We start from the raw sequence: 22,754 nt of genomic DNA, 5'->3' as shown, positions 1-22,754 counted from the left end.
CGCACCGAATGATTCGCTCATGACACAAGAACCGTACATTTAGGAGACAGTTAATTCATAGATGAAAACATGCAAAAACGTTTGCTGCTGAGATTTGTTCTAAATGCAAATTTTCTATTATATTTTGAATTTCCATGTGCATAATCAGGATACAAGGGTTTAGGCTACATAAGACAGATAAGGTGCAACTTCTACAGGGAACTACACTGCGACCAAAATGGTCGCATATGCGACCTTTTGAAACATAGACAGTAAAAGAAATGGACACAGCGACCCCATTGGATTCAACGGAGAAAAATGAAGTCAATTAGAAGCACGCACTTCCTGTGGGTCGGGCGTACTGCGCAGACTCAAACTGAGCTTGATGACGTAGATGTCATGTGAGCAACCTGTAAGTCTTCTAATCGATTTACCAATTTTTGGTAAATATTCTGATTAATTATCTCCCTTGACTTTATGCCTCCACGTCCCCCCGAGAGCCTCATAGACAGTAAAAGATTGCCAGCGAGCTTCTCCTCCTGCCCATACGGTAATTTCTCTACTGTGCGACAGAGAGTCGCTGGTTATGACCATAGACTGGTTATGACGCAATCATTAGCCTATTTTTTTTTTTTTTTTTACAAAAACTGCTTCTACGAGACCATAACGTAAGATACAATGTAATGGAGCCTTTTATACATTTTCGTGTTTCTTTAGAAATAATTAATGGACAAATGGAGTCTTTAAACGCCTCAGATGTAAAGTTATTCGCTGTCAAAGTGACACCAAAATGAATGGGAGTCAATGGAATGCTAACAGCAGGTGGGGGTCCTCTAGCCAATGGCGGCGCCCAGGGGTGCTTCAAAAAATTTTTTTGATTTCTCAAATCAAATGTAATTTATTAACTTGTCCAACTACCGTATTTTTCGGACTATAAGTCGCACCTAAGTTTAAGTCGCAATAGTCCAAAAATACGTCCTGACAAGGAAAAAAACATATATAAGTCACACTGGACTATAAATCGCATTTATTTATAACCAAGAACCAAGAGAAAACATTACCGTCTACAGCCGCGAGAGGGCGCTCTATGCTGCTCAGTATACAGTAGACTACAGGAGCACTCAGCAGCATTGAGCGCTCTCTCGCGGTTGTAGACGGTAATGTTTTAACTTTAACTTCAATGGTAAACAGGGAGAGCAAGCGAGAGTGCAGTCAATTGCTTCTGTGTCATTGTCGTCCTGAGATCATTCTTCACTCGTTTTAAAAAAAACTTTCGATCCCTGGAACATTTTGAATTGTAGCTAAACGTCTAGCGTCCTTGTCTTTCTTTAACTTTCTTTTTGCAAAACCACTCAATTGACGTCTGTCCATTTTGATTCATCTTCTGTTGCCGTTAAAAAAAATTACACATTTGCGCGTACTTGTTGTGGACCAACTCAACTCTGACAGATTGGGGACGGAAGGGGGGGACTGATAGTGGTCATGTAATCTTTATTTATTTATAATTTATTATTATTATTATTATTGTTGTTAAGTTATTGTTGTTATTGTTGTTGCTGTGTTTTGATGTTTCGGAGTAAGCATCTGCCAAGGTGACTGCTTTAATTGTCTTATATGCATATAAACTGATATATTAAAGTTTACTTTAAGGGAATGATTTAGAGAAATAGGAGAAAAGCAAAAACTTGTTACGATGTTGTTAAAGTACACCTTGTTGTATGCTCTTTTTCATACTTTCCTGAGTGGGCCACAAGTTGAAGATGTATGTGTTTTTAGTCGCAACAATTTCCTTACTGTGTCAAATGGCCAGTTAAATGCTTATCTGACCACTGCTTCACTTTATAATGTGCTCATTTTAGATGGTATAAAATGTACTGTTGCTTTTGAATTATTGCTTCTGGATGCGTTTGCCTGTAGGGGCACTTATTGGCCCGCTGTACATCATAGCAAGGTATCTAGTGCTTCAAAATCTTTCTCTAAAATTTTAATCCTATTACTCCTTCTGGTTTCTGGAAATGTGAGCACCAATCCAGGTCCAGATTTGTTTCTTGAAAGTCTACATCAGCTTCCAACCCCCTTAGAATTTAGTAATAGACGTGGGCTTGGCTTTTTTCATATAAATGTTAGAAGTCTTGTTCCCAAATTAGATATATTTAAAACTTGGTTCATGATCTCTAAACCTGATGTTGTAGTAGTATCTGAAACTTGGTTAAAACCTTCTGTCTCTGATAATGTTTTATTTATTGATGGTTATAGAATTTTTAGATCTGATCGTAAAGTTAGGGCTGGAGGTGTTGCAGTTTATATTTCGGACAAATTTCAGTGCTCTGTTCGGCTTTCTAAATCAATTCCTAAGCAGTTTGAACTTATAGCTGTGGAAATAAAAATTGGGACTATTCCACTTATTGTCATCGGTTGTTATAGGCCCCCCACTGCCATTAATGATAGTATCACTAGTCTGTCAGAGGTGATATTAAATTTTCATGAGAGGGGGTAAAATCTTTGCGTGGCATTCGATCTGTCACTGCTATACGCACCTGTCACTCAACCCGTCACCGCTATACGCGCCTGTCACTCGACCTGTCACTGCTATACGCGCCTGTCACTCGACCCGTCACTGCTATACGCGCCTGTCACTCGACCCGTCACGGCTATACGCGCCGGTCACTCGACCGGTCACTGCTATACGCGCCTGTCACTCGACCGGTCACTGCTATACGCGCCTGTCACTCGACCGGTCACGGCTATACGCGCCTGTCACTCGATCCGCCTGTCACTCGACCCGTCACGGCTATACGCGCCTGTCACTCGACCGGTCACGGCTATACGCGCCGGTCACTCGACCGGTCACTGCTATACGCGCCTGTCACTCGACCGGTCACTGCTATACGCGCCTGTCACTCGACCGGTCATGGCTATACGCGCCTGTCACTCGATCCGCCTGTCACTCGACCCGTCACGGCTATACGCGCCTGTCACTCGACCGGTCACTGCTATACGCGCCTGTCACTCGACCGGTCACTGCTATACGCGCCTGTCACTCGACCGGTCACGGCTATACGCGCCTGTCACTCGATCCGCCTGTCACTCGACCCGTCACTGCTATACGCGCCTGTCACTCGACCGGTCACGGCTATACGCGCCTGTCACTCGATCCGCCTGTCACTCGACCCGTCACTGCTATACGCGCCTGTCACTCGACCCGTCACTGCTATGCTACGACCGGTCGAGTGACAGGCGCGTATAGCCGTGACCGGTCGAGTGACAGGCGCGTATAGCAGTGACAGGTCGAGTGACAGGCGCGTACAGCAGTGACAGATCGAGTGACAGCAGTGGCAGGTTGAGTGACAGGCGCACATAGCGGTGACAGGTCGAGTGGCAGCTGCCACTAGCGGTGACGGGTCGAGTGACAGGTCTCAGTGGCAGCTGCCCCTGCCACGCAAAGATTTTACCCCTACTGGTTTTCATTCATCTGAATTAATCTTGTTGGGTGATTTGAACTGGGATTGGATGACTGAGAAATCTGAGAACATAAAGCGGGTTTGTGATTCTTTAAATCTAAAACAACTTATAAATTGTGCTACCAGGATAAATCCTTCACAGCTAGGTCAAGATACACTCATTGATGTTATTTTAACAAATGCAGCACATAAATATGTTGCTGTTGGTGTTTTTCCAAACGATATGAGTGATCATTGTGCTATTGCATGTGTTAGGAGTACAAAATTACCCAAATCCGAAGGTCGGACTGTTCTCAGATGATCAATTAAAAACTTTTTTGGTTTCACAAAATATTCTTAACAACATGCAATCTGGTTTTAGATCTGGCCACAGCACAGTTTCTGCCTGCTTAAAAGTTATCGATGATATAAAAGCGGCAATTGATAAAAAGTATGGCTGTATGGCTGTGTTCATTGACCTTACTAAGGCATTTGACACAGTGGACCACTTCATGCTAATCAAAACCTTGTTGAATATTGGTGTGGGTCAAAGAGCTGTAAATTGGTTTCACAGCTATCTCTCTGAACGGATGCAAATTGTAAGACATGGGAATGTAACATCTGACCCTGTTATTCTAAAAAAGGGTGTCCCACAAGGATCAGTTTTAGGTCCTTTGCTTTTTATTATCTATATAAATAATGTTTGTAGTGAATTTAAATTTTCACAGTATCATTTGTATGCCGATGACACAATTATGTATTCTTGTGCCTCTACACCTGAGGCTGCCTGTGCAAATTTGCAGTCAGATTTCACCTCATTACAATCCGCCTTGTTTGATTTGAAGCTACTTTTAAATGCAAAAAAGACAAAGGCAATGGTTTTTGCCCCCGTAGGTACTAAAGTCCCAGTTCTTGCTATTAAGACACTTCAAGATGAAGCTATTGAACTTGTTGATACTTACAAGTATTTGGGTATCTGGCTTGATAAAGGTTTTACCTTTAAAAAACACATTGAAGCTCTAGCTATGAAACTTAAGTTCACTCTGGCATTCTTATATAGATTAAAATCTGGCTTTTTTAGGACTATAAGAAAAAGACTGGTTGCAGGATTATTCCTGTCTCAGATAGATTATGGGGATATCATCTATCAATTTGCTTGTCCATCTACTCTTTCAATACTAGACCCTCTTTATCATGCGGCTCTCAGGTTCATTACAAATGCTTGCTATCAGACACATCATTGCATCTTATACAATATGGTAAATTGGCCGTCACTTAAATCGCGCAGGATGCGACATTGGTACATTTTTATTTATAAAGCGATTTTAGGTATCTTGCCATCTTATATTTGTTTAAAATTTGTTCGTATCCAAAGTACATATCGATTAAGATCTAGTGATGTACTACTTTTTAATGTACCAAGAATGAGGACTGAAGCAGGAAAGAGGGGTCTGTCATTCTATGGTCCTTCGTCCTGGAATGAACTACAGTCTAGACTAAAGATTGGTGCGCTGATTTCATTAGCTGCTTTTAAAAAAAGAATATTGGATATGCGGACGGACATGTGTAATTGCTTTAATTAATGGTGGGTGGATATTGACTTCTAGCCACTATTTTTTGTTTGTTTATATATTTTAAACTCACTGCATCTTCACATGCAAATATTTTGTAAATTTTGTGCAAATCTGCATTGTATTTTATATTGTAATTTATTGTCTTGTAACCTATGATTGCACGTGCTATACAGGACTCCCTTGTAAAAGAGACTGTGTCTCAATGGGACTTTTCCTGTTTAAATAAAGGTTATATATATATATATATATATATATATATATATATATATATATATATATATATATATATATATAGTTAGTGTTCATAAACGAGTTATGTATGGTCTTTTAAGAATTTCAAGTTAATAATAAAACAATTTACGAAAAATATTTTTAAAGCTTGTGTCATGTGGTGCCCCCCTAGTTGTTGTGAATGGTTGGTGCCCCTGGGCACTGGCCCAAGTGCCCTTATGGATAATCCGGCTCTGGCTCCGAGCATTCAACACATCAAGTTGACTTCAGCCCCGCGATGCGGAAAAGCTGAACTGAGCAGCTGGTTACTCGCGCGCTGTGTTCGGTGCCGAGCTCTCCTTCAGGACGTTCGCGTCATCCTGCACCTGAACGAACAAATACAAATCGCAGTTTAAACAAACAGAAAAGGATGCGAAAGAGCTTAATCCAGCACCGCGGTGTTCTGGTGTTCAGGGCGCACGCAGAAACGTCTTCAAAGTCTGCTTGCTTTTGTACCGACATGTAGACCTACATACTAAATATGTCAAAATACCTGTTTTTGGAAAGTGTGTTCGAAAAAGTCTGTGGTTATGTCTTAAGTGAAAGTAAAGAGTTGAGAAGAAATCAGATGTTTATCATTATAATGGATGCACTGTCTCTTAAAGTGACCGCGCCTAATTAAAGGGGTAGGTCACCCAGATAGCAAATTTATGTAATTAATAACTTACCCTGATGTTGTTTAAAACCCGTAAAACCTCCGTTTATCTTCGGGACACTGTTTCAAGATATTTTAGATTTAATCCGAGAGCTCTCAGTCCCTCCATTGAAGCTGTGTGTACGGTATACTGTCCATGTCCAGAAAGGTAAGAAAATCATCATCAAAGTAGTCCATCTTACATCAGATGGTCAGTTAGAATTTTTTGAAGCATCGAAAATACATTTTGGTCCAAAAATAGCAAAAATTACGACTTTATTCAGCTTTGTCTTTCTCTTCTCTTAGGGACCTGATATTTTTGCTTAAGTGTTTCTTTCTTTAATTTCTAATGCAACATTTTCACACCACAGACTGAACAAAATTAAGCATTCCTTGCTTGGTAACTGTTCAACAAAGTATGGATAGTTGTGTAAATATTGTCATACTAACAGTTGTCTGAAGTTTTGGTTGATTCCATTACATATCTTCTATCAAAGTTATCTGACATTATCAAGATGAATGTGTTCTGACACAGTTTACACAAAATGAGCTCATTTCAATTTTGATTTCTGCTACAGGTCTCAAAATAGTTGGGACGGGGCATGTTTACCATGGTGTAGCATCTCCTTTTCTTTTCAAAACAGTTTGAAGACGTCTGGGCATTGAGGCTATGAGTTGCTGGAGTTTTGCTGTTGGAATTTGGTCCCATTCTTGCCATATATAGATTTCCAGCTGCTGAAGAGTTCGTGGTCGTCTTTGACGTATTTTTCGTTTAATGATGCGCCAAATGTTCGGGATAGGTGAAAGATCTGGACTGCAGGCAGGCCAGGTTAGCACCCGGACTCCTCTACGACGAAGCCATGCTGTTGTTATAGCTGCAGTATGTGGTTTTGCATTGTCCTGCTGAAATAAACAAGGCCTTCCCTGAAATAGACGTTGTTTGGAGGGAAGCATATGTTGCTCTAAAACCTTTATATACCTTTCAGCATTCACAGAGCCTTCCAAAACATGCAAGCTGCCCATACCGTATGCACTTATGCACCCCCGTATCATCAGAGATGCTGGCTTTTGAACTGAACGCTGATAACATGCTGGAAGGTCTCCCTCCTCTTTAGCCCGGAGGACACGGCGTCCGTGATTTCCAACAAGAATGTCAAATTTGGACTCGTCTGACCATAAAACACTATTCCACTTTGAAATAGTCCATTTTAAATGAGCCTTGGCCCACAGGACACGACGGCGCTTCTGGACCATGTTCACATATGGCTTCCTTTTTGCATGATAGAGCTTTAGTTGGCATCTGCTGATGGCACGGCGGATTGTGTTTACCGACAGTGGTTTCTGAAAGTATTCCTGGGCCCATTTAGTAATGTCATTGACACAATCATGCCGATGAGTGATGCAGTGTCGTCTGAGAGCCCGAAGACCACGGGCATCCAATAAAGGTCTCCGGCCTTGTCCCTTACGCACAGAGATTTCTCCAGTTTCTCTGAATCTTTTGATGATGTTATGCACTGTAGATGATGAGATTTGCAAACCCTTTGCAATTTGACGTTGAGGAACATTGTTTTTAAAGTTTTCCACAATTTTTTTACGCAGTCTTTCACAGATTGGAGAGCCTCTGCCCATCTTTACTTCTGAGAGACTCTGCTTCTCTAAGACAAAGCTTTTATAGCTAATCATGTTACAGACCTGGTATCAATTAACTTAATTAATCACTAGATGTTCTCCCAGCTGAATCTTTTCAAAACTGCTTGCTTTTTTAGCCATTTGTTGCCCCCGTGCCAACTTTTTTGAGACCTGTAGCAGGCATTAAATTTTAAATGAGCTAATTAAGTGGATAAAAGTGTAAAATTTCTCAGTTTAAACATTTGCTACGTTATCTATGTTCTATTGTGAATAAAATATTGGCTCATGTGATTTGAAATTTCTTTAGTTTTCATTTTATTAAAATTTAAAAAACATCCCAACTTTTCCGGAATTCGGGTTGTATGTACTAACCCAACTTTTGGGTTAGAAATTTAATTTAAAATTGTAATTCAAGAGTTTAGTCCACATTCAAATTTAACCCAAGGGTTAGGCCTATTCTTCGTACCTTGCTAACTTAGTTATCTGGATTTTATTGTTGATGATTTGGCATGATCCTGGATTATATGGTTCTTCGAAGCTCATCCTGGAGTTGCTATCATAGCAACAGGTCCGTAAACTTAAACCTGCTCGGGAGCAGGCTTATTTCATGTAAACAGTATTTGATTGCATCTTTTTAACCAGAACTGATCCTTAGAATCTGTCCGCTACCAACGCTACTTTATTACAAGAGTATCCTACTGATCCGGGGACAATAATTTAAAAAAATAATAATTAATTTATCTTTAATTTATTTAAAGATAATATAATAATGTTGTGTAGTCCATAATAGCCTACTATAGACACACTGAAATATTAATTTGTGACAAAATTATTACTTCAGAATTGTATTCGAGTCTTACACACATGCTACACAGATAATGTAGGGTTGTGCATTAAAGGGATAGTTCACCCAAAAATGAAAATTTGATGTTTATCTGCTTACCCCCAGGGCATCCAAGATGTAGGTGACCTTGTTTCTTCAGTAGGACACAAACAAAGATTTTTAAAACAAACCATTGCATTCTAGCAGTCTTATAATGGAAGTAGATGGGAATCACGGCTAAAACATACAATAAAACAAACAAAAAAAAAAACATACACAAACAAACCAAAATTAAACCCTGCGGCTTGTGACAATACAGTTAAGCGAGTAAATGTAATTTGTTACTTTCCACTTCTGCAAATTGCTTAAGTTATTCACTTTTTTTAAGCCTGCACACTCTGTTTCTGTGTTGTTTTAAACTCAGGATGCGCATAAGCACTATGTCACGCTCTATAGTGACTTTTATATTGGCGCCTTTAGTATTATGGTACTTTTCTGCGCAATCAAAGATTTCTTGTTCTGTCCTATCTATCACATGTTGCTGCCTTTATTACTGTTCTATACATTTAAAATATTTTTTTTATATTTCTATATAAATATATATACTTGTTTTTACATTAATGTATTTTACAACAGTACAAAGAGCAATGTGTAACATTTTACCAGATTTTAGACTTATTCACTTTTATTTGTAAATAAAATATTTCACTAGATTCACTAGTTAGCAGGCTCAGGTAACCCCACTGCTTATAAAGCCTACATTAAACTCTTTATTTAGACCTGTCTCTCTACCTCCATTCATCGGGAAAACCCTTGAACGAGTTGTTTTCAACCAAGTTCATCATTATTTCTTTCACAGAATAACCAGCCGGATGTTACCCAATCAAGCAAATTGAGTGGCCATTCAAATGTGACTGCATTACATTTGGACATTCTGCTGGATCTGTCTACCGCACAGACAGAAGTAGTCTAAGTCTTTGGTTCTTTTAATTTTGATGATTTTGGCTCACATTTAACAAAAACCCACCAACTCACAATCTCAACAAATTAGAAATAGGATGACATGCCAATCAGCTAATCAACTTAAAACACCTACAAAGGTTTCCTGAGCCTTCAAAATGGTCTGTGACAATCATTGACACCCTTCACAAGGAGCGTAAGTCACAAAAATGTATTACCAATAAGCTGGCTGTTCATAGAGTGCTGTATCCGAGCATGTTAACAGAAAGTTGAGTGGAACGAAAAGGTGAGGAAAAAAAAAGATGCACAACCATCCAAGAGAACTGCAGCCTTATGAGGATTGCCAAGCAAACTGGATTCAAGACTTTTAGAGAACTTCACAAAGAATGGACTGAAGCTGGGGTCAAGGCATCAAGAGCCACCACATACACAGAAGTGTCAAGGAATCTGGCCACAGTTGTTGTATTCCTTATGTTAAGCCAATCCTGAACCACAGACAACGTCAGAGGCATCTTACCTGGGCTAGGGAGAAGAAGAAATGGACTGTTTCCATTGGTCCAAAGTCCTCTTTTCAGATGAGAGCAAGATTTGTAATTAATTTGGAAACCAAGGTCCTAGAGCCTGGAGGAAGGGTGGAGAAGCTCGTAGCCCAAGTTGCTTGAAGTCCAGTGTTAAGTGTCCACAGCCTGTGATGATTTTGGGTGCAGTGTCATCTGCTGGTGTTGGTCCATTGTGTTTTTTTGAAAAAGTCACTGCACCCATTTACCAAGAAATCTTGGTGCGCTTCATACTTCCTTCTGCTGACAAGCTTTTTGAAGATGCTGATTTCATTTTCCAGCAGGATTTGGCACCTTCCCACACTGCCAAAAGCACCAAAAGTTGATTGAATGTCCATGGTGTTGGTGTGCTTGACTGGCCAGCAAATTCACCAGACCTGAACCACACAGAGAATCTATGGGCTATTGTCAAGAGGAAGATGAGAAACAAGAGACCAAACAATGCAGCTGAGCTGAAGGCCACTGTCAAAGAAACCTGGGCTTCTGTACCACCTAAGCAGTGCCACAAACTGATCACCTCCATGCCACACCGAATTGAGGCAGAAATTAAAGCAAAAGCAGCCTCTATCAAGTATTGAGTACATGTACAGTAAATTAACATCTTTTGAGAAGGCCAGCAATTCACTAAATGTTTTTTTAATTGGTTTTATGAAGTACGGTATTCTAATTGTTTGAGATTGTGAATTGGTGGGTTTTTGTCAAATGTGAGCCAAAATCATCACAATGAAAAGAACCAAAGACTTAAACTACTTCAGTTTGTGTGCACTGAATTTATTATGAGTTTCACAATTTGAGTTGAATTACTGAAATAAATGAACTTTTCTTCAACATTCTAATTTATTGAGAAGCACCTGAAGTATTTTCTTACTTCTACTAACAGAATACACTGAAATTTAATTTAGAACTTTTTCTTAAATGTTAAATTACAGAAAATATCGGATATCAACTTGAGAATATTAAAGCACAAAGTGTTCAAGCATCCTAGTTCTACCCATAGACTGTATAAAAACATGGACGTAGTGTCCGTGACGTCACCCGTACACTCCTGAAGTGTGTTTTTAAAGCCTAAAGTGTGTAGAGCGGAGATAGGCCAAGATGGCGTCTGCTTAACACCTTCAGTTCGGAGCTCTGCTGACAAACTTTCTTTTTGCTGACCGCGGTGGTCTAAGAGAGCCTCAAACTGCCCCCATAGTGACTGGGACATCTTTTCCCGTTAGTCTTTGGCTTTTGTATGAAAGGATATCTTTCTTTTTTTACTCTTGCACACATTTGCTCCCACGTGGGGAAATAATGTCTGGTTTTCTCACGGTACAGATCGCTCAGCTGGTGTTGGTATCCTCAAAAACAGGTTTGTGGGGGATGTCCTGGTAGCTGACTCTGATCCTTTAGGTCATTTTTGTTTACTGATAATTACAGTAAATCAGAACATTCTAATACTGATTAATCTATATGGATATAATGCCTCCTCGGAGGTGAATACTTTTTTTGATTCGTTGGAGAACAAAATAGAACACTGGTTTCAAAAATACCCCAATGCTGGAATTATTATAGGAGGGGATTTTAATATAGCTATAGATAACAGAATAGACAGATGGCCACCCAGAAACACAGCTTTAACCAATCCTCGCCTAAAAGTTTTTATGGACAAGTTCTCTCTTACGGATATTTGGAGAGAGCAAAATCCAGGGATTGGTTCCTACACATGGGCAAATAAAGATGGCTCTCGTCGGTCCAGGATTGATTATTGGTTACTTTCTAAGTGTTTAATTAATTGTAATATCTCTACTAAGTTAATTATTTGCCCCCTGACTGATCATAAAGCAATCAATATCTCTGTCTCTTTCTCCTGTAACTCTATCAAAAAAGCTTTGCTATGGAAACTTAATAATTCTCTTCTCAAGTTTTCAGAAGCCAATGTTGTAATCTTAATTAAGCAATTTAATTTAATCTTAATTAAGCAATTTAATTGTGAAATTTTGGACTAAAGCAAAAGCGGAAAACAAATTTGGTTGTAATTGGGAACTATGCAAATTTGAAATGGGTAAATTTTTCAGACAATTTAGCAGCAACCTGGCAAAAAACAGAAGGGAAGAAGAAGCTGACATACTTTTTAGACTCTCTTCTTTAACCCAACAAACAGACTTATCAGACTCTGACACTTTTGAATACCACAGGCTTAAAAATAAACTCGATGACATTTATAAACTTAAGGCAGAAGGTGCATTCATAAGGTCTCGTAGTAAATGGATAGAAGAAGGAGAACAAAATTCTTCATACTTCTTCAGCCTGGAGAAAGTCCACTCTATAAACCATATTGAGCGACTAAAAATTGATAATGAAATAATAGATGATCCTACTAAGATAGCAGCATATTGTGCAAAATTTTATGAAAATATTTACAAATCTAGATATTGTGATAAAACGGCTTCCTCTTTTTTAGACTCCATTCTTGATTTCAAAACGATTAATGATGATGATAAATCTTTATGCGAGAGCTCCATCACTCCTGAAGAAGTTTCTCAAACCATATCACAACTTAAAAGCAATAAATCTCCAGGAAATGACGGCCTAACAGCAGAACTTTATAAAAACTTTTCTGAACGATTAATTCCATTTTTAACAGAAGTTTATAATGAAAGCATTGTTAATGGATCACTCCCTTCTTCAATGACCCAAGGTGTCATTTCTTTAATTCCAAAACCTAAAAAGGATCTTCTCTCTATTGATAACTGGCGCCCCATAACGCTTCTAAATATTGATTATAAAATTCTAGCCCTGCTTTTTGCCAATAGAATAAGAGACATTTTACACTCGATTATTGATGAGACTCAATCTGGCTTCATGAAAAAACGACATATTGTAAACAACATTAGACTAGTTTTAGACCTTCTGGACTACAGTGACCTTATTGACACAGAGAGCTTTATTCTGTTTCTTGATTTCCAAAAAGCTTTTGATTCAGTAGAACAACATTTTATTTTCAAAGTTTTAGAGAAATGTGGTTTTGGTTCTAATTTCTGTAACGCAATTAGAACATTGTATAACAACAATAATAGTTCGATCAAACTTAAATATGGAACTTCTCAAAGATTTTTCTATCACGTGGCATCAGACAGGGTTGCCCAATTTCTCCCTATTTATTTTTAATTGCTGTACAGTTTCTGGCCACCTATATCACACAGAGTTCTCTGAATGGTATTAGAGTTGCAGGTAGACACATTATTATCAGTCAGCTGGCCGACGACACCACCTTGTTTTTACAAGATGCCTCCCAAATCCCAGCCGCCTTAAGCTTAATAAATTTTTTCTCTGAAGCTTCTGGCCTCCGTCTTAACTTAAATAAATGTGAGCTCATGTCTGTTAAAGATTGTGCCGCCTCAGATATTGGCAATATTCCAGTTAAAAACCAAGTAACCTATCTAGGAATTATAATAGCCAAAGACCCTAAACTTAGATGTCCGACTAATTTCTCCTCTGTTATAGACAAAACTCAAAGAAAACTAAATTTATGGCTTCAAAGAGACTTGTCCTTGAAAGGCAGGATCCTTCTCTCAAAGGCTGAGGGTTTGTCCAGACTATCCTATGCAGCCCAATCTCTTTATGTTGATAATCGTACCCTTAAAATGATTGATAAAATGCTATTAGACTTTGTCGGGAAAAGAAAATGTCACTATGTCAAAAAATCTGTTTTGATTAACTCTACGGAATGTGGTGGCATGAACTTTTCTTTTCAACCCTTAACAATACCTTTAAAATAAACTGGCTTAAACATTATTTCTTCAATCCATCCTCTATTTGGAATGCTATCCCCTCCTATATTTTTTCTAAAGTAGGTGGCCTGGGGTTTCTATTGGTCTGCAACTATGACATCTCCAAAATTCCTGTAAAGCTTTCAAACTTTCATAGACAAATGTTGCTCGCTTGGTGTCTTATTTTCAAGCACAACTTTTCTCCACATAATTGTTATATCTGGAACAACAAGGACATTACATATAAGAAAAAAAGCATCTTTTTTGAAAATTGGTTCAATGATAACATTACCTTAGTTACTCAGCTATTCAAACCTGATGGACAATTATACAGTTACAGTGAATTTATTGATGCTTATCCTGTGTTCATTTCTCCTTCAGAGTTTTCTATTGTCATGAACTCGATTCCTTCTGGCATCAAAATGCTGTTGAAAAGTTTCTCTCTCTCTGGTCCCATTATCACAAAATTAGATCCGTCCCAAACATTTGTGGGTAAAATGTGCCTCTCTGTCAGCCATTCTAAGAATAAAAATATTAGAATGCTCTTTCAGCAACTTTATGTCTCTATTCCTCATGTTATGTCTTATTGGAATAGTTTAGTAAATGACATACCTTGGAAAAAAGTTTGGTCTTTACCTTATCGATACCTCCTAACTAATAAGGTGAGAGAAATTTCTTTTAAAATTCTGTATAAATATTACCCAACTAAAATGTTCATTTCACACAGATTCAAAAAAGATATCGACACCAGCTGTTCTTTTTGTAATCGTACTCCTGAAACTCTTGCACATTTATTCTGGTCCTGCAGTCATGTCGAAAAATTCTGGTCTGAGATTCTAAGAATTCTGCAGCTGAACATCCTCCCAAATGCATCTTTTTCCTTCAAAAATGTCATCCTTAGTTTTTATGAACATGAAAAAGACAGTAGATACTATGTTATTAACCTGATCTTCATTTTAGCTAAGTTTTATGTTCATAAATGTAAATATTCCAACTCAAAGCCTTAATTACATCTCTTCTTGTCTGATGTAAGAAGATATTTTGTGTCCTTTAAAAACTCCAATAATTCCAAAGCCTTAAAAACCGTAACATTGTTTGAAAAATTTGATGTATGTAATTGGTGATTTGCAATTATTTATCTTCTCAAATGTACCTTTGTTTTTTTTTTCTTCATTCCTGTATAACCGCGCGACTCTCCCGGACAATCAAAAATGGGCAAAAAGGCGAAAGCTAGTTGCTGTAGCCACACCCACCTAGCACGACGGCAGTGTCAGCAGCAGCAATCCACCTGTCACTCAAGTGGCTACGCCCTTAATTATGCAGAACTTTAAGTCTTAATATAATTTAAACGGATGAGTTCACGGAAAAAATTCACCCCCCCTCACAGTTGTCATGAAGGGCAAAATTAGCTATTTAGACCAAAATCATTTTTTGAACCAGGCTGTAAACATGTTTTTTCCTGCTGTAAAGTTGGGCATTTTAACATTGCAGCCAGCCTCAAGCGGCCAGTCGATGAATTGCAGTTTTAGTCACTTCCTTATTGGCCTCACGAGAGAGAGAGCGGGAGGTTGGCGCTCGGTTCTACCTTACTATTACTTTCGTTTTGTATTACTGCACCTTTAAATCATTTGTGGCTTCAGAATCAACGTCACTACTGTGGGAAAAAAAATCTCCAAGAGATGAATGCTTTTATTGAGCTGGTTTACAACAGCATGACCTTCCCGCCAAAAACGCCAAAGTGCTGTTAAACGTGAACGGTCTTCCTTGTCTTGGATCTAAAGATCAAAAGAAGCGGACGCGTTTCGAGGTGCCTTGTTCTACAAAACGTAAGTGACAAACCTAGTTTTCAATTAACAGTAACTCTACGAGTATATGCACGCAGTAATTTATTTTAAAATAGGTTATTAATCCAGTGTTTAACTTCCAGCAAAAGGTTAGTGAAAAGCAATGAATCGAACATTGTATTTTAATTTAAACAAATTAGCTTTTTAGTGTTTATTCGGTGTTCACTGTTTTGTGTGTGTGTGTGTGTGTGTGGGGGGGGGGGGGGTTTATCCGCCATGATAAATGTGACGAGGAGTTCATTTATATGGTTTGAAGGATGCAGCCTCTCGATTTGGAACTCAGCAAATCTAAATAGGATGCCTTAATAATTTAATGTTATAGTGTTTAATGATGTTTTTAATAGCTGAATATGTATATGAAAGTCTTTATTTACGATTTAAGTTAAAAAAATCCATATGATCAAATTATTGTAACGATTTAAATCGCTTGATGGTTTTAGGCTTACTTTATTATTATTATCGTGAGCGCTCGTCTAAAATGCTCCTGCCCCGACAAAAGCTGAAAAACTTTTGGAATTTCCTCCTAAAACTCCATTTATACACGATTGCGAAAACTCTCCTCCTCTTCTGCTGCTTCTTCAAAACCCTAGACATATAAATACGCCTCACTGGCCGCTCGACCCCACGTCAATGTCGACGCCATATTGGAGCGGGCAACTCTCCATAACTCTTCTGGAAAGCTGAAGAAAGCTGTTCTCTCCATTTCCTAGAGACAAGACCATACTTCCGCAGCCCTGAATGAATAGCTAGAATGACCCTGGTCATATTCTCTCTCTCTCCCTGAAATAGACTACCAGGAGCATGTTTTAACTTTGTAAGGGTTATTTTTATAACAGTATCATTTAATATAATTACCTTATTAAATGTTTCTGTAGTTTTTGTCAAATATTTGGAGGTGGATGCTGCACACTGCTGGTGTTTGTGGAGATTCCCCCTTCTATGTAAAGCACTTTGAGTGCCCAGAAAAGCGCTATATTAATGTAAGGAATTATTAAAGCTGCAGATTTTGTAAAAATGTATTTTTTACATATTAAACCTGTCATTATGTCCTGACAGTAGAATATGAGACCGATAATCCCAGTGGTCCTATTGCCATTTGCAGAAATACACCGCTCCCGGTAAGAAACAACCAATCAGAGCTGCGGTCTGTAACTTTTTTTGTGTTCGTTCACCTATAATAAGTGTTTATATTCATACTATTTTAGATTGCTTCAGGTACTGTGGCGGAGTAACCCAGTACCTTTGTGATTCTTCATAGACATAAACAGAGAGAAGTAGCTCCGGCTGATCATGTACTGTATCTGTCTTTACACAAAAACTACATAATGTAAATAGCCTAGAAATGAAAAACAAATGAACTCATAGTGAGTCCAGCTGCAATATCATGACAAAATAATTGTTTATTATGGCCCTTGATGTTGTAATAATGATTATTAATTTTGATTAATACAAAGTTTTTTCTTTTCTTTTTCTTTCATCTCATTTTCTGGTCTGTGATAAATGTATACTTTGACATTTTGTTGTACAACATAAAATTGTGTTTGTTTTTTGTGTGTGTGAGTGTTTTCTGCATGGGTGTGTGTGTATATATATATATATATATATATATATATATATATATACACCTTCTCATTCAAAGAGTTTTCTTTATTTTTTATGACTATGAAAATTGTAGAGTCACACTGAAGGCATCAAGGGCTATTTGACCAAGAAGGAGAGTGATGGGGTGCTGCGCCAGATGACCTGGCCTCCACAGTCACCAGACCTGAACCCAATCGAGATGGTTTAGGGGTGAGCTGGACCGCAGACTGAAGGCAAAAGGGCCAACAAGTGCTAAGCATCTCTCGGGGAACTCCTTCAAGACTGTTGGAAGACCATTTCAGGTGACTACCTCTTGAAGCTCATCAAGAGAAAGCCAAGAGTGTGCAAAGCAGTAATCAAAGCAAAAGGTGGCTACTTTGAAGAACCTACAATATGACATATTTTCAGTTGTTTCACACTTTTTTGTTAAGTATATAATTCCACATGTGTTAATTCATAGTTTTGATGCCTTCAGTGTGACTCTACAATTTTCATAGTCATGAAAATAAAGAAAACTCTTTGAATGAGAAGGTCTGTCCAAACTTTTGGTCTGTACTGTGTATATATATATATATATATATATATATATATGTGTGTGTGTATCAGTGATGCGCGGGTCAATGTACAAACGGAGCGGAGAGCGCGTTTCTGAATATCCCGCTCTGCTCACTCATTCCGTGGGGTCTCGCTCAACCCAGAATGGCCTGCTGGTTCGAAAAGATGTCGAATAAGGGCTGCCTCTGACTTATTTAAATTTTTTTCTAGTTGACAAGTAGTTGTTCATTTAAGCCATGTGTGGACAAACGCCCCTTTATATTAATTTAATTACTTAAATTGGCTATAGCCTACAGGATAATAAGCGTTATGACCGCACGCATAAAGCTTGCCACAAAGAACCGGTTAAAGTAATGATTATGAATGTGTTTAATTACCCCTTTAAAAGTCAACATTCAAAAAGAACAAATAACACAGGAACAGAACATGATGCCCTATTCAGACTTTCTACATTATTATTATTATTATTATTATTTTCTTTTGGCACAGATGCAGAAAGCCAAAGTTAGAAAAGTCAGCACAGATACCCTCATTTCTAATTTACCTGAAGAGCGAAAAGAACAGCTCTGTGCCTCACTGGGGAATGTGGAACTGTCTCTTCTCTACAAAGCTTCAGTTCATGGATATAAAGCTTCTGCCTTCCACCAGAGATGTGACCGTCAGGGTCCCACTTTACTTGTAGCCTACAATAATTCAGGCTACATCTTTGGTGGATACACTAGTGTGGATTATGCTCAGAGTGGGCGGGAAATTAAAGATGAGGAAGCTTTCCTGTTCAGCTTTACAAGTGGAACCTCAAGCCACATCAAAATTAACAGTGAATATAATGCACGTTATGATGATGCTGGAGGGCCCAACTTTGGTCAACAGCTGTACTTTTGCTACAACAACCAACCAGTTGTGCATTATCAAGGAGGGAATGCATTCAGTATTAATACCTCAGTGTATGGCAATGACACTCGGCTGAGTGAATGTGAGGTGTACAAAGTGGAACAGGGTAAGTCAATCATCAGCTTTATTACCACTTCATGTATTTTACACAAAAAAACTTGTGCATATCCATTTCTGTATCTTTAAAATAAATAAATCTTTGTTCTACGATTCCCAGAGCCTGAAGACATTGTTGAGGAGAAACCATGGAGGAATGTTCAATGGACACCTGAGTATGTTTTTAGTTTATCTCTCTTTTGCTAATTTCCTTTGCAAATCTGAAGTGATAAAACTGTTCTGTGTTGAAGACGAAGAGCAGAGCTCATGGAAATGATCAGGAACCATAAACCCCTGATGAGGTCTGTGAGTCGTGTCCGAATCCTAATGATTGGTCCTGTAGGAGCTGGAAAATCCAGTTTCTTCAACTCCATCAACTCCATCTTCACTGGTCATGTGACCAACAAAGCCATGTCAGGATCTGCAGGCACTAGTCTAACTGTGCAGGTACAGATTCAGCAGGACTTCAGGACCTGCCTTGGTTTGTAATATAAAACAAAAAATTGTTGCACAGAGATTGCTGTTTTTTTTGGTAGTTTCGCACGTATCCAGTGAATGACGGTCGTGAGGGAAAACCATTGCCTTTTGTGTTGTGTGACACCATGGGACTCGAGGAGCAATCAGGTGCAGGACTGGATATTGAGGACATCAGCAGCATTCTTCAAGGACACATACCTGACTGCTATAAAGTAAGAGCATAGGTTCATTTTCTTGGTCTTGCAAATTTCTATTTATCAGTAAAATTGATCTTTAACTTCAATTATTCTCAATTTAGTTCAACCCAATGGCACCGTTTCAACCTGATGAGCAGAAGTCCTCCAGACCTGCATCTCTTCAGGAGAAGATCCACTGTGTGGTGTATGTGATAGACGCCACCAAAATCTCCCTCATGTCTGACAAACTACAGGAAAAACTTGCTTCCATACGCAGAAAAGTGAACTCACTGGGTGAGTGATCATATTTACACCAATCTTGTGATTGATACAAAGTAGGTCTGCATGTGACGCACCTTAAAACATCCCTCAACTATTTCAGGCATCGCTCAGATCGTCTTGATGACAAAAGTAGATGAAGCATGTCCTCTAGTGGAGGAAAATCTTCAAAGTGTTTATGTCAGTTCCTACATCAAGTCGAAGGTGAGAGGCGGTCACATGATCAGATGTCTGTTGCTAAAGGACTCAGAGTGAGGGAGATGTTGTTTTGTGTCTGCAGGTGCAGGAGGTGAGCTCTGGGTTGGGTGTGCCGGTGTCTTGTGTGTTACCGGTGAAGAACTACAGTCAGGAGCTGGAGCTGGAGCTCAACTGTGACGTCCTGCTGCTCACCGCTCTACAGCAGATGCTTCGCTTTGCAGATGACTATTTTGATGATATACGTCCTGTTGAGGGAAACCCTAAATAATATTTTTTTTTCTAGTTCTTGCGGCTGAGGACAGATTAAAAAAAGGCCAGATCAAAAGCTCTTTGCATGATTTACATAACATAATGCAATTCTCACATTGGTCATTTTCTGTCATTTGCTTTTTATAAGATCTAACATTTCATTGAGCAAAATGTATTTTTTAATATTTCCTATACAGTTACGCGAATATACTTTTAATTTGTGTAATTTGCCTCTATACCCTGATGTTTATTAAGGGATTGTGAATTCCTCGCTTTTGTCATGATTTTTGGGCTTCTGTGACTTTATGCTCAGTAGACTATTAAAGATTGACTATTTTGTATACTTTTTTTTGGTAGTAATGTCTTTTTTTATACAATAATGTTGCACTGATTGTTTAGACTAGTCAGCTCGGTTAAAATACAACCCCAGTTCCAGAGAAGTTGGGACGTTTGGTAAAAAATGCAAGAATGCAAGAATCTGTGATTTTTTTTTTTATTTCATTCTCTTTAACTTTTATTTAATTGACAAAAGTACAAAGAAAAAAATTCCAAAGTCTTTACTGACCGACGTAAATGTATCTTGTAAATATGAACAAATTTCGCTTTTGATGGCTGCAACACACTCCAAAAAAGTTGGGACAAGAGGCATGTTTAACACTGTGTAACATCATCCTTCCTTTTAATTATATTGTTTGGGGATTGAGGATACTAATTGTTAAAGTTTTGCAAGCAAAATTTTTTTCCAGTATCTCTTGAAACAATGCTTCAGAAGCTCAGCAGTTTGTGATCACCGTTGTCTGATTTTCCTTTTCATGAATGGTCATACATTTTCAACTGGAGACAGATCTGGACTGCAGGCAGGCCGGTCTAACACATTCACTCCGAGTCCTCAAAACCACACTGTTGTAACACATGCATAGCGAGAGCTGGCATTGTCTTGATCTAATAACCATGGTCATCATCAAAGACATCATCTTGATGGCAGTATCCCTGTACAATCCCAGTTTATGCCTCCTTGTCAATAGTACTATCCCACATATGCCAGTCATCCATGATGTTTGCACTGATGCACCCCCATACCATGACAGACGTTTGCTTTTGCCTTTTGTCACTGATGAAAGTCTGGCTACAACACACCTTTCCACTTTTTGACTATATCTGAGATGAGCTCTGGCCCAAAGAACCCAGGATCATCGCTGCATAGAATTGATGTACAGATTTCTCCTAGAGTAACAGATATTCATGATGCAGTTCTTGATGCAGCAGCAGACTGTGGTAAATGACATTCGGCTATATTTACATGATGGTTACTTAAGCAATGCCTTCTGAGGGCTCAAAGGTCATGCACATTCAACTGAGGTTTCCTGCCTTGCCCTACATGTACTGGGATTTCTCTGGATTCCCTGAATCTTTTTACAATATTATGTATGGTACCTGGTGAAAAACAAATTCTTTGCAATTCTGCTTTGTGAAATGTGATTTTTGCTTTGTTTGACATTTCTCTCATGAGATTTGGCACAAAGTGATGATCCATGATCCAGCTTTGATTGCAAAGACTGGGATGCTCCTTTTATACCCAAACATGATGCCTTGACTGATTACCAATACACCTGCTTAATGTGATCTGTGTCAATACTGTTCAAAGTGGATATTCTATAACAGTTTCACTTTTATTTTGCCTTTATTTGAAAACCTTTTAACATTTTCTTTCATCTGCTGGTTTAATGGATTGTCTGTGAGGGACAAGAATAGCCTCAGCAGTATTGTAAAATCTGCTCCAAGATCATTGGAGTTCAGCTAACAGACCTGAGCTCCAACTGGAAAAAACGGGTGCTCCAGAATGCTAGACAGGTCATGAGTTATCCTGACCATGTTCTTAGGCAGGAATTTTTTCTAATGCCCTCAGGACGACGCTACCTTGCCCCTCCAAGGAAAACTAACAGATATGCAAATTATTTTATTACCTCTGCCATCAGGTTTAAATTCTGTTGATAGCGGCAACTAAATAGGTGCCAGGCATTGCAAACCTCTGTACTATTATTTATTAATTTATTTATTTACTTAAATATTGGTCGCTGCTCAGACTAAGTATTGTGGCCTGTGTATTTGTTGCTTGTTCTGGTGCCCAAATGCAATATGAAATAATTGACATTGTTTCTGAATGCTTGATTAAGTGTTGTCTTCTGTCTTGTTGATACGACTGGTAGGCTAAAACTGAATTGCCCTACGGGGATAAATAAAGTTGTTTGAATCTTGAATCTGTCTCAACGTTTTTGGAATGTGTTGCAGCCGTCAGAATCAAAATTAGTTCAGATTAACAAAATACATTTAAGATGGTCAGTGAAAACTTTGGAAATATATATACATTTTTATTTTTTAATTAAATAAAAGTTAAAGAGAATGAACAAATCAGAGATTCTTGGTTATTGTAGAGTGTCAAGTAATACACATGTAACATGTGAGTGTAGACACTAGACTGCCTTTATTTATGTTACCCGCTTCATCCAACAGGGGTCACCATAGTGATGTTAACATGAACACTGATATTTAAAGTGATAGTGCCACAACTCTACATCCCCTTTCTTCCAGATGAGATGAAAATAAACTTAACAGCCCACACAACAAAACTGGAACCAAAACACGTACTGAAATTATCTTATTATCAGGCCACCCACCACGGAACAAAAGGTGACACAGAACATAAAAAGTATGGTGAAACATGGGCAAACAACGTTAGTTCAGTTAACGAAGGGACACCTGGTTATCATTTCCATATCTTGATTTTAGTTTAGT

General features: G+C 38.5%; 1 protein-coding gene across 1 annotated transcript; it reads left to right on the top strand.

Annotated features, from left to right (window-relative positions):
• The first annotated feature begins 15,294 nt into the window (after positions 1–15,294).
• Positions 15,295–20,472, top strand: LOC132159814 (interferon-induced protein 44-like). Its single transcript, XM_059569428.1, has 8 exons — positions 15,295–15,441; positions 18,085–18,592; positions 18,704–18,758; positions 18,834–19,029; positions 19,119–19,271; positions 19,358–19,529; positions 19,618–19,718; positions 19,795–20,472. The coding sequence occupies exons 2-8, from the start codon at positions 18,085–18,087 to the stop codon at positions 19,978–19,980; spliced, it is 1,371 nt and encodes a 456-aa protein (XP_059425411.1). The 5' UTR covers positions 15,295–15,441; the 3' UTR covers positions 19,981–20,472.
• The last annotated feature ends 2,282 nt before the right edge of the window (positions 20,473–22,754 follow it).

The sequence above is a fragment of the Carassius carassius genome, chromosome 16, assembly GCF_963082965.1.
Source record: "Carassius carassius chromosome 16, fCarCar2.1, whole genome shotgun sequence".
In the NCBI taxonomy this organism is placed as follows: Eukaryota; Metazoa; Chordata; class Actinopteri; order Cypriniformes; family Cyprinidae; genus Carassius; species Carassius carassius.
This window is presented reverse-complemented; position numbering and strand designations above follow the sequence as displayed.